This window comes from Felis catus, chromosome A1 (genome assembly GCF_018350175.1).
Source record: "Felis catus isolate Fca126 chromosome A1, F.catus_Fca126_mat1.0, whole genome shotgun sequence".
NCBI lineage: Eukaryota > Metazoa > Chordata > Mammalia > Carnivora > Felidae > Felis > Felis catus.
The window spans coordinates 24,684,770-24,697,005 of NC_058368.1; the positions used below are offsets into that span (position 1 = coordinate 24,684,770).

At 47.3% G+C, this 12,236-nt stretch overlaps 1 protein-coding gene across 13 annotated transcripts in view; it reads left to right on the forward strand.

The window, feature by feature from the left end:
* The window catches only part of RUBCNL (rubicon like autophagy enhancer), a 66,686-nt gene that overhangs the window by 9,561 nt on the left and 44,889 nt on the right, over positions 1–12,236 (forward strand). For 9 of the 13 annotated variants that reach the window (XM_023251553.2, XM_023251555.2, XM_023251532.2 and 6 more), the window contains exons 2-4: positions 2,877–3,482; positions 6,548–6,630; positions 7,361–7,571. In XM_023251553.2, the coding sequence (XP_023107321.2) occupies positions 2,969–3,482; positions 6,548–6,630; positions 7,361–7,571 (808 nt within the window). In that variant the 5' untranslated portion in view covers positions 2,877–2,968. Of the gene's footprint in view, positions 1–602; positions 758–875; positions 1,219–1,282; positions 1,543–2,876; positions 3,483–5,889; positions 6,147–6,547; positions 6,631–7,360; positions 7,572–12,236 lie in introns of those variants that run through there. The other 4 variants (XM_023251536.2, XM_019826547.3, XM_006927291.5 and 1 more) reach the window with 4 other exon arrangements.

The following is a 12,236-nucleotide window of genomic DNA, read 5'->3' on the forward strand; positions in this document are numbered from 1 at the left end:
GAGAAAAAGAAGTTTCATTATAGATTTTGTCCAGTGTGAGCTCGTGTACGTATAAAAGAGAAAAGAAAACACATCTTCTGATCTGCCGTATGTATGTTAATTCATAGGGAAAAGTCTGGAAGGGATGAAGTGGTTACCGATGTCATTTCTGGGACTGAGGTAGGATTGGCAGGTTTGGCACAATGTGAGTGCTTCATTCACTCTAGGCTTCTGTGTTTTTGCCGTTTCATAAAAACACAGTCATGGTTCCCATTTGTAATTGTGATACTCGGAATTATTGGAGGGGAAAAGACGTGTGACAAAGAGAAATTGGGGCACCAGGTGAGATTTGAGGTCTGGAGAAGGAAGACGAAGCACTTCAGATGAATTCTGACAGTTGCCACCACATCCCATGGTATTTTGTGAGCAGTGATTTGGAGCTCACGCAGTATCGTACAGTATTATATGTATACCATATACACACACGCACGCATACGTATATATATGCATGTATATATACATCATTTCAAAAGGTTTGACCTAGGATGGAGGGCCCCCACCTCAAGAAAACCCAAAGAATTTAGTACAGTTTTCACATGTACCTTCTTTTGGTCTATTTGTAGATGTTGAGAAAAATGTCATATCTTCAGGAAACACGGATTCACTTCTATCCTTGTACAAACAATTCTGTCCCAGTAACAGAGCAGTTGTATCTACCACGGAAGTCTTCTCTCTAGCTCACGATGTTATTTCCACCGTTGAATTTGCTCTTTCAGTTGTAAGTTTTTTGAGGTCCTGCGTGCAGCCATCGGACCTGGCAGAGAACAGACAAGGCCCCATGTTCTTGTGGAGTTATCGGCAGCGGGGGGACTGTGGGGGGGGGGGAGGGGAGTGACAGGAGTGGAAAAAAAAATGAGGAAGTGAGACTACTAGGATGAAAATTAAGCAAGGTGATGTGATAGAGAGTAACGGGGGAACTACGTTAAGAGAGGTGGTTAAGAAAGACTTCTTTGAGGAAGTAATTGATAAACCAAAGCATGCAACAGGACAGGAAGGAGCCAGATGTATGATCAGTTGGGGGAAGAACGTTCCAGGCAGGGGGACTAGAACAGCAGCAGCAGGGTGGGCGAGAGCTTGTAGCACGTAAGAGTTTAGTGAGTGGTTGGGACTTAGGGAGGGTGGACAGAGATAAGTGAGAGAGGTCTGCAGGATGGGATCATGTCACGCCTTAAGGACAAGGTAAGGATTTTGGATTTTATTTCCAGAGTTGATGGGAAGCTGGTGGGGGGGTGGATGGTGATTAGGGGAATGACATCTGATTTACGCCTATTTTTTAAAATATTTATTTTATTTTTGGGAGCGCACAAGCCAGGGAGTGGCGGAGAGAGGGGGACAGAGGATCCAAAGCAACCTCCGCTCTGACAGGCTTACAGCAGCGAGCACCGTGTGGGGCTCGAACTCATAAACTACGAGATCATAACCTGAGCTGAAGCTACCAACCGAGCCACCCAGGTGCCCCGTGACTTACACTTAAAAAGATCTCTCTCTGCGTACCTCTTGATTGTAAGTTGTCCAGAGATGAAGCAACAAAACCCACTGGAAAGATGGGAGGAGGCCCGGGTGGGAGAAGAGGGTGACTTAGATTAGGGCAGTAGCTATAGAGCTGAACTTGCTAATGGATTAAAGATGGAGAGCTAAGGAAAGATAGGATCAGAGAGGACTTCCAGAGTTCGGGCTTTAGCACCTGGGAGGAGTGGTTCCTGAGATGGGAAAACTAGGGAGGAGCAGACTTGGCGAAATTAGGGTCTGTTTTGGATGTGTCAGGTTGTGGTGCCCCCTGGATGAATGTCAAATAGGCAGTAAAATATCGTAGCCCATAGTTGGGCGGGGCGGGGGGGGGGGGGCGTCAGGAGTAGGGATCCAGGTGCAAGCCATCTGGATACATAACGGTGGCATTTAAAGCCCTGGGACTGGGGTGCCAGGGTGGCTCAGTCAGTTAAGCATCTGACTTCGGCTCAGGTCATGATTTCATGGTTTGTGAGTTCAAGTCCTGCATCTGGTGAGCATGAGCCCTGCTTCTCTCTCTCTCTCTCCCTCTCTCTCGGGCCCACTCTTACTTATACTCTGTCTCTCTGTCTTTCTCTTTGTCAATAAATAATAAATAAATAAAGCAAGCCAGCTTTGGAACTGACTCCCAAGCCTCAGCTCACCACCTTGTAGCCCTGTTCTCCACTCTCCCCTTACGCTAAGCTCACCGAAGCGGACCACTTTCATTTCTTCCTCTTGCTGACCTTGCTTGTGCTTCCAGGGCTGCTTGGAGCCTCCCAGTGTGAAGGACAGTGGGAGCAGTAGAAAGTCGCGGGCTGGGCCAGTGACTACGGGGACCAGGGTGCTTCTCTCTTATCATAAACTAAGTCCCGTAAAGCAAAGTTTTTAGTGCTGCGAGTTGCCCTCAGTTTCACATGCCGCTTGTCTGCTTTGTTGAAATACAAGCACAGACTAAACAAAAATAAGGAACTGTGAAAATGTGTCTTTACTTCCGATTGGTATTCCCATTTCGGGTTTGACATTGAATTTCGTTGGAAGAATGCACGGCTGTCTTTCACTTTTATCTGTCGTATCAGCAGTTTGCTTATATGACTGTGTCCTTGTATAAAAGCAGTCCTCGTTTATGCCCTGAAAACCCTTTCCTATCCTGATGTCACGCCTCGTATGTTTGCGGCCAGTTTTATTGCTGATTTGTTTGTTTATTTCTTGTCAATCCAAGTGGAATTTACTGTATGGTACGGAGCGAAGTACAAACTTACTTATTTTTTGTTTCTTCTCCTCAAAAGATTTTGGAGTTTACAACTAGGACTGAGTTCTTATTTACCTTGAATGATTTTTGCTTGTTGCAGGTAAGCTCTCTGGACCCCAGCTGGCCTCATGGTGAGTTCAAGGCCCTAATCCAGTAGTCCAACGGAGTTCACGCCACCCTGAGCCTGGAAAGATGGTGTCACAGTCTGTGGGCCGGCAGGATTCTCCTGTGCACCCTTGGGAAGGGGTGAGCAGTGACCCTGGTGATGTTGAGGACTCGCCCAATCTCCTGGACACTGACCAGCCTCCTTGCAAATCAGACGTCAGGTTCATGAGGCACAGAGCTGCCTGGATTAACCCCCAGTGTGCGCAGCAGCAGCTACGGGATTTGCCCCCTCAGGTGCCGACAGCGGGGAACGGTGGGAACCACTTTGGAAGGGATACCGCCTGTTCCCTGGGCCCTTCACCGTCGTCCCTTGGGGACTCCATGGTGGAGACATCACTGTCCAAGGATACTGCAGACTCTGCCTGGCGCTCCGGTGCCAAGAGCAGCGACTTCTCTTTTACCTCCAAGGGAGAGCAGGCAGTGCTCCCAGGAAAGTCTCCTCAGACGTCTGTGTTCACAAGCTCCAAGGCTGCCTCCTCGTGTCCGGAAGCTGACAGCGCTTTTTTGAAGCCTTCCCATCTGACAGCTTCTGCTGATGAAGGTAACTTCGGTCGGGACTTGCCTCATTCTTGTCTGTTCACACGCAGGCTTTGCCTTGGCCTAAAGCCTGTCTTACCGTCTTTCTCATGAGGACAAAAGTCCTGGCTTTCCAGTCTGATTGGAGGCCAGTGCATTAGCTCACTTAGTATTCTTCAGCCCAGCTACCTGGATGCCTGGATGGTCACAAAGGGTAAAAACAAATATTTCCACTCTCCTTCCATAGCAAGATGTCCTCTTTGCTCAGCTCAAGTGGTAATCCATGCCAGCTGCCATCTTTGAATGGCGTGTGCCTTTGGGAGCGTCCAGCTCATGAAGTTGCCGGCAAGGGAGAGTATTACAAGTGCTCTCGATCCAGTGTGGTGGGAGAATGTGTTTCCAGACAGACGGGGCTCCATTTCACACTAGTGCTTTCGTAGGAGATGAACTCACCTCGCCTACACTTACCTGGACAGGGTGTGACTAGAAACTAGTCAGATTTAGGGGCGCCTGGGTGGCGCAGTCGGTTAAGCGTCCGACTTCAGCCAGGTCACGATCTCGCGGTCCGTGAGTTCGAGCCCCGCGTCGGGCTCTGGGCTGATGGCTTGGAGCCTGGAGCCTGTTTCCGATTCTGTGTCTCCCTCTCTCTCTGCCCCTCCCCCGTTCATGCTCTGTCTCTCTCTGTCCCAAAAATAAATAAACGTTGAAAAAAAAAAAAAGAAACTAGTCAGATTTAAAAACACTAATTGCAATTTCCCCAAAGACTATACAAAACCTTTTTTTTTTTAACTAAAACAAGGGCTTCCATTGCTATGAAGTAATGCGCATATTCCTAAAATAAGATAATGCATGCAAATGCCACTCAAGAGTCAGTAACTTCTCTTATTGCTGTTACAATTTGTGGCATTCTGTTTTTTTAATGTTTATTTTTTTGAGAGAGAGAGAGAGAGAGAGAGAGAGAGAGAGAGAGAATGAGCGGGGGAGGGGCAGAGAGAGAGAGACACAGAATCTGAAGCAGGCTCCAGGCTCTGACCTGTCAGCACAGAGACCGACGTGGGCCTCGAACTCATGGACTTTGAGATCATAACCTGAGTCAAAGTCGGAAGCTTAACCGACTGAGCCACCCAGGCCCCCCAATGGCAATCTAAATTTTTAAAAATATATTCGTCATGTTGTATTTGTGTTAATTTATATTCTTGTTAGAGCCCTAGTTCAAAGAGTCAATGAAGTTTCTTTCTTTCCTAGCAGTCTGAACACTGCTGGCCTGCCTGTGTGTGTCTGTATGTAGCCATTTATTTATTTCTCACTAGCAAGAACCACCCCTCCACCTTTCCTAAAATATGGGGTTTCTTTGTTGTACTGGAAACACTTTTGAAAAGCTGAAGATGATGACCGTCTTCTAACATATTATTCATCGCTTAAGAACAGCAGATTTTGGACGGTCTTAAAATGGGGTCATTTTGAAAGAAGAACCAGATTTGAGCAAAATGACACGTTCTACCGGAATTGGTTCCGCAATTTAAAGTTATCCTGGGGTTTGTCTTTCTCCCATAAAGAAAACAGGTACCCTGGCCCCTTCGTCCACAGACAATAGCCCCCAGCAATTTCTCTAAATACCTTTAGAAACCATCTTCACCTTGGTAGGGGGATTCATCCCATGGGATTTAAAAAAAAAAAAAGGAAGTCCTGAGTGATCTGGTCTTTCTTTGCTGTGGGACAGCATTGCAGAGAACAGGCATTTGCTACTAAGACACAAGAGTTTTCCTATGACTGCTGCGTCACGAATGATAGCAGCACGCTTTTCCTTTTCTAGATAATGTGGTAGAGAAAGGCCCTCCCCCACCCCAGCCTATAAGAATTTCTTGAGGCTGGAAGAAACAATCCCACAGTTCCTTTTTTCCCTGCGGAGGATTTGCACATTTATAGAGCACATTCACATGCCTTATCTGCTTTAATCTCCTAAGAGGTAATTATCCAGTTTAAGGCATGAGGACATTTCAAGGCAGAGGCACAGCCAGCTGGTAGAGACAGAACTGGAACTGGAATCCGCACTGTTTGATTCTTCTCTGTCCTTTTTCTTCTATACTCGGGGTCCTAACACTATGACCCGCAGGCCAGATCCAGCTGGCCTCCTGGTTTTACAAATAAAGTTTTGTTGATGTTGCTGATGGCTGCTTCCTCACTCCAGTAGCAGAACGACATAGTGCAACAGGTGGCCCTCAGATCCTGCAATATTCACTCCCTGGTCCTTTGCAGACTATGCTCACCCACCCCAGATGGATCCTGAAGCTAAGACATTCAGCGTCCTTCATGGACCAGTCCCTTTCTTGGAGAAGAGACAGGGGATTGGGTGATTGCGGGCATCTCTGTCTGCCCCCCCGAGAGCTGTCTGATCATCAAGACGTCTATAACATTTTGTTCTAATTTAGCAGGTTGGGATAACCAAGCTCTTGAGGCTCTCACAGAAAGACTTTGCCTTAAATGCTCCAGGAAGAAATCACATGACAGGAATCATTTTGTTCTGATGGTGTTCCTGCCGGTAATGGAGTGGCTTCAGGGTGCAGAATGGATGAATCAGCGGAACATACCCTCTGTGGTTTCTTCTTGTTATTGGTCTGGAGGAAGACCATTTTAGAGAAGCAATGCTGGCCTTTCCAAACAGATTATCTCTCTAAACAAGAAGTTTGGGGTCAGTTGCAGTGCATGGGAGAAGTGATCCTATAATTCTTAGGACCCTGCTTCTAGACTGTTCCTTCTGGCCCTTCTTCATCTCTTTTAGGTAGTTTCCATGATCCCCTCCTCTTTCTACCCTCTCCTCCTTACTGGTCTCCTCCATTCCAGTGGTTCTCCCATCCCTCCTCTGAGGATCCCTCCCAGTTTGCTCCAATGGGCTCCTGTAGAAACGATCACCATAAAGGCAATATCTGCAAAGCCTACCACGGGGAGGATCTGTCTTCTTCTGACACCCTAATGTATTCTAGAATTCCGTTAATGTTTAAAAAAAACAGGTTTTAAAGGCCACTGCCTAGAATTGCTTTGTTTTCCTTTAGCGTCTTTTTCTCCATTTTTAATAACTTGCTGCCTTGGCAGGTGCTGTTCCAGTCGGTAGAAGAACCACTTCTTTGAATTCCTTCTCCCCAGAAGCATTCTTGCTCCCTGTCGATGTAGAAAAGGTGAACACATTTTTTTTTCTTTAAAACACACACACACACACACACACACACACACACACACACACACACAGAGTGTAAATCCCTTAGATAGTGTTGTTCTGATTTAAATCTGGAAACTTCACTTGATGAAGGATGGCAAATAGGTTTCGTTTCAGCCTTTGGCTAGCACAGGCCACCAGGAGCTAAGGGGGGCTCTGAGGCAGCCCCTGTGCCCAGCTGGGAAGTTTTCCATGATTGATGCATGGGTCTACCATTGGGCCATGCACCGTGTGGGGTGTATATCACAGTAAATTCAACTTAGCTTGATTTGGGTCTCAGTGGGCTAAATTTGATGTGTCTGGAAGATATGGGCTGTACCTCATGTGATAACTCAGTTAAATGAACATCTTAATTTTTTTTAATGTTTATTCATTTTTAAGAGAGAGAGAGAGACAGGGTGTGAGCTGGGGAGGGGCAAAGAGAGAGACACAGACTCCGAAGCAGGCTCCAGGCTCTGAGCTGTCAGCACAGAGCCCGACACGGGGCCTGAACTGAAGGACCGTGAGATCATGACCTGAGCCGAAGTCGGACGCTCAACCGATTGAGCCACCCAGGTGCCCCTTAAATGAACATTTATATTCCTATACGTTAACTCTGCTTAAATACGGCGTCTTGATTTTCAATTTAATACACCCTCAATAAAGAACAGTTGGTTATGCTTGCAATTTAACTGATAGTTATTTTTCTGCAGGAAAATGCCCACTTTTACGTAGCGGATATGATGATAGCAGCCATGGAGGAAATAAAGTGTACCATCCTCGGTCAACAGCACACACAGAACTGGAGCGTAGAAGAAGCCAGTGCGTCGCTCGGGAATGATCAGGCGGACCCCGAAATGGCCTTTTACACGAGCATAAAGCAGGAATCTGGGTCTTCCGATTCTTCTGACAGTGGCTACGAAGGCAAGTGGGGCAAATCAGAGAGACTCTGCGCTGTGTTCTTGACGTACATCTCTTTTCCTGTCACACCCCGAAGTATGTCTTCAAGTCTTTTGTCTAAAACGTCCTCGGGGTGCCTGGGTGGCGCAGTCGGTTAAGCGCCCGACTTCAGCTCAGGTCACGATCTCGCGGTCCGGGAGTTCGAGCCCCGCGTCGGGCTCTGGGCTGATGGCTCGGAGCCTGGAGCCTGTTTCCGATTCTGCGTCTCCCTCTCTCTCTGCCCCTCCCCCGTTCATGCTCTGTCTCTCTCTGTCCCAAAAATAAATAGACGTTGAAAAAAAAAATTAAAAAAAAAATAAAATAAAACGTCCTGAATAACCATCATCCTCACCACCTCTGCCGTTTGGGCTCGGCATCCATTATCCTGCTCCCCTCTGTCGTTACATCGATGCGTTGCTCTGATTTGGACTCCATCCTACTTTGTGTTTGGCAGTGGCTGCTGGCTTCCCTCTTTCCCTGGTTTCTGCCACGTGGCCTTCCGCCAGCTCTTCTCACCCATTGCTTCTTTTTTCCAAGTAGACCTCTTTTCATTCATTCCACAAACCAGGACTCTGAGGTCCTGGATGCCGGGAATCAACAGGCAACAAGATACATTATTACTTCCCTCAAGGAACATCCCTGCGGGAGCTGGATAGGCACCGAGGACTGTTGTGTGGGGTCAGCCTGGTAGTGGAGGCAGGGGCCCCATGCAGCGGGCCCCAGAGCAGGAGGAGCGGGCCTTGCTGTGGCAACCAGGGAATCCTTCCTGGAGAGGAGGGTACCTCAGCTGAGAACTGAAGTTAGGGCGTGTCATTTTCCTACCACTTCCTAAATGGGAGTCCTGCTTCAGTCCTAGATTCTTTCTCTATATTCACGTCCTGGGAGATGTCGTCTACTGCGGTATCTTTCCATGATTCTCCCCTGATATCTCCCAAATCTGGGTTTCCCCTCCCGTCCCTCTCGGACAAGGTTTGTTCCAATCTGCGGGGACCTGTTTAGCTGGTTGGCAGGTAACTAAACTAACTTAACGTGTCTACACTAGTTACCTACTCCTCACAACCCCCTTCCTTTCAAAAAAAAAAAAAAAGATGCCTTTCGTCTTGATTTCCTTGACTTGAGCGTCTTAATCGGGAGCCTTACAGTAATGAGGGGAGAACTCACTCCAGGCAATACCGTGTAGCACAATGCCTGGCACAAAACCTATGTACCATCAACGGCTGTTGAATGCACTACCTGGCTTAAATTGAGGATACAGAGCATCCTCAGTGAACCCAGTGGTGGGAACCACAGAATGACCAGTGCGGAGGATCTGGCCTTTCTGGGGCCCCGTGGTCTCTTATCACGTTGTGCAATTACTTTGTTCTCCTTTCCTGCAGCGTGACTTCTCCTCCTCGTGCAGTATCTGGTTTCTGCTCTGCAGCTCTGTGGTCTTCCTGACTGCCGGCCGGGACCTCACAGCTCAACCCGGTCTCGCAAGGACCCCAGGTCCACGTTCGCAGGGAAGGGCGCGTGCGGGGGCGGGCTCTGATCGGGCGCCCCCCACTGGTCAGCCGGCCGTGGCCAGGGGAGCGAGGGAATGTGATTTGGACCATCATCCCCACTGAGGCCACTCCTGGGGAGAAAAGAAGCGATTCCTGTGTCAGTAACTCTCGTACTTTATCTTTGACTCTTTCTTCTTCTTTGTGCCTGTGTCCCTGCCCTGCTTCTAGTGAACAGATCGGCCCTGACTTTTCGGTAATCGTGACATCCCCTCCAGTCGTTCCCTATTCCTGCCTTTGACCTGGACCACCTCAGCCACTGCTGGCCAGTCATTCGATGAGAAGTGCCGTTAGGTGCTCAGGGCACATTTGCTGCCTTTGATGGTCTCTTTACTCACAGCCTCTTTCCTTTCCTCGAATCCTGCCCACATCTGGCTTCCTAGGATGACTTGTGCTCCTCTAAGATGGCCTGCTGACTTTGTGTCACATTTTATCCTGGACTTTTTAGCCTCGTGGGATGCAGCTTCTCCGTGCCTTTCCAGCAGGCATCTCCCGCCACTTCCCACGGGCTTCAGGAATCCGGCCCTGTCAAAGTTGACAGTGGACATGTCTCCCAAGCTCTTGCCTTCCTCCCTTAGCTTGGTCTAGGCCCCCCTGGAATGCTGGTTCCCCAGGAACTTCCCGTTAGTCCTTTCATCCCTCCCCTCCTTTGAAAGCAGTCTCCTGCCACCAGCACTGTGACAGGCTCCCAGATTTGCATCACGGGGCAGGGGCACCATTCATACAGAGTTAAGCATAAATTGTGCTCCAGAACTTTCTATAATTGTCCATGTGCGTGCCTCAGTCCCTCCCGGAGTTGCACGGTGTGGAGCCCCGCCTTCTTGTGTTTTCTTAGAGTTATGTGTGTCCGTGTCTCAGCTCCTTATGAGGTTTTAATCTCATTGTTGGGTATTTGTCTTATTTGAATTTGCCTTCAGCTTGGTGCCTTCCTCAAAATCGGTGTTTTATAAATATTTGTTGAATGGTTGAGTGGAAGCTCGTGTCTAGCTCAGTTTTTTTTAATGTGAAGGTAAATATGTGACGTGAAACCGTAAAACATTTCTACCACCCCGATAAAAATACGCATCCTTTATTAAGTGTCTCTCCTGTGACACTTATGGTGAGAGATGCCACTCCGTCGAGGTAGGTCCGTATTCTTCAAGTTAACGGGTGGGTCTTGAGAGCATTGAAACACAAACCAAAGAATAGAAAGTATCCGCGTTCCCCTCACCTAGAGTGAGCAATGCTTTCTGGAACTTTTATTATTATTATTTTGTATCAGTGGTATAGATTTCTGTGTTTGTACTAAGTGTGAATGTATGTTACTGTGGATCATGGTCAAAAGGGTGCCAGGAAGCACGGAGAGCTAGGGGAAGCTGTCCCTATTTTACCCAGAAGGAAGCCAAAGCCAAGAAGCTGGTTATCCATAGTCACATAGCTAGGATCGGACAGAGTGGTTTTAAACCCTGGCCAGTTCACCGCGAAGCCCACGCACATAACCTCTGCGTAACCTGAGGGCTAGAATTTTTCCCTAAGCGATAGAAACCCAAACACTGCTCTGTGTTTTTCTCTCACATTTATTCAAGTGAATACAGTTTTGTAGTAATTATATACTCCTATTAATGTAATTGAATTCAGAATATGATTGCATTAACACTATTTCATATACAGCTTTCCATGTTGTTACAGGTTTCACATTTTTCCAGGATGCTATTTCTTGAGTCAATAACGTAATTTGTGAAATCAGTGCACTAATATTTGTCATTTAGGTAGCCTTCAATATTTTAATATCTTAAATGGACTGCAAATAGCTCCTTTATGATCGAAGTCTGCCATTTTTCACTTAAAAAATTTTTTTAATGTTTATTTTTGAGAGAGAGAGGGAAAGATAGAGCTCGAGCCGGGGAGGGGCAGAGAGAGAGAGGGAGACACAGAATCCGAAGCAGGCTCCAGGCTCCCAACTTGTCAGCACAGAGCCCGACGCGGGGCTCGCACTCACAAACCATGAGATCATGACCTGAGCCAAAGTCGGATGCTTAACCGACTGGGCCACCCAGGTGCCCCCATTTTTTTTTTTTTTTTTTTTTTTTTTTTTTTTTTTGCTTTTCAGTGACACTCTAAGGATAATACCCCACACTAGCATTTGGGAAAGAAAAGCATGGACATATTTGTAGTAGTTTCCTATAGTTGCTTTAACAAGATACACAAAAAGCGCGGGGAGCTTAAAACAACGGAAGATGTATCATCTCACGGTTTTGGAGGCCAGAAGTCAGCAATGAAGTTGTTGAAAGGCTTGGTTCCTCGTGGAGGCTCTGAGGGAGAGCCCGTTCCTTGCCTCTTCCAGCCTCCGGTGGTTACTGGTGCTCCTCGCCTGTCCTTGGTTTATGTATGAGACACATCACTCCAGTCTCCACCTCCACTGGGCCTTCTCCTGGTTTAGCAATGTCTGGATGCAAATTTCTCTCATTATGTTAATACCAGTCACATTGATTTAGAGCTCACCCTAATCCGGTAGGACCTCCCCTTAACTTGATCACGTCCGCAAAGACCCTGATTCCAAATAAGGTCACATTCACTGGGTGGGTATGTATTTTGGGGGGACACTCTTCTACCCAGCACAACATTTATGTCGCTTATGCTCTTTGCGTCACCCTGAAGCTGATTTTTGCCCTCTTTCATTTTTTTTTAAAAATTGTGTATTATGGAAAATTTCAAACACACATAAAAGTAGGCAGCTTACTCTTAGGGTCCCACCCTCATCATATATACTCATCAGTCTGCTTTCCTGAGTCACAGTGAATGCAAGAACAACACAAAAATAGCTCTCTGCATTTTTTAATTCTTTTTTTTAACGTTTATTCATTTTTGAGAGAGAGAGAGAGCACAAGCAGGGGAGGAGCAGAGGCAGAGAGGGAGACACAGAATCCAAAGCAGGCTCCAGGCTCCGAGCTGTCAGCACAGAGCCCGATGCGGGGCTCGAACTCATGAACCGCAAGGTCATGACCTGAGGTGAAGTCAGATGCTTCACCAGCTGAGCCACCCAGGCGCCCCTGCATTTTTTAATTCTTAAAGCTGGATTTTTAAACTCTTCTAAAGTAAACTCTCGGCCCATTTTGTTCCCCAGTTTCTAGTT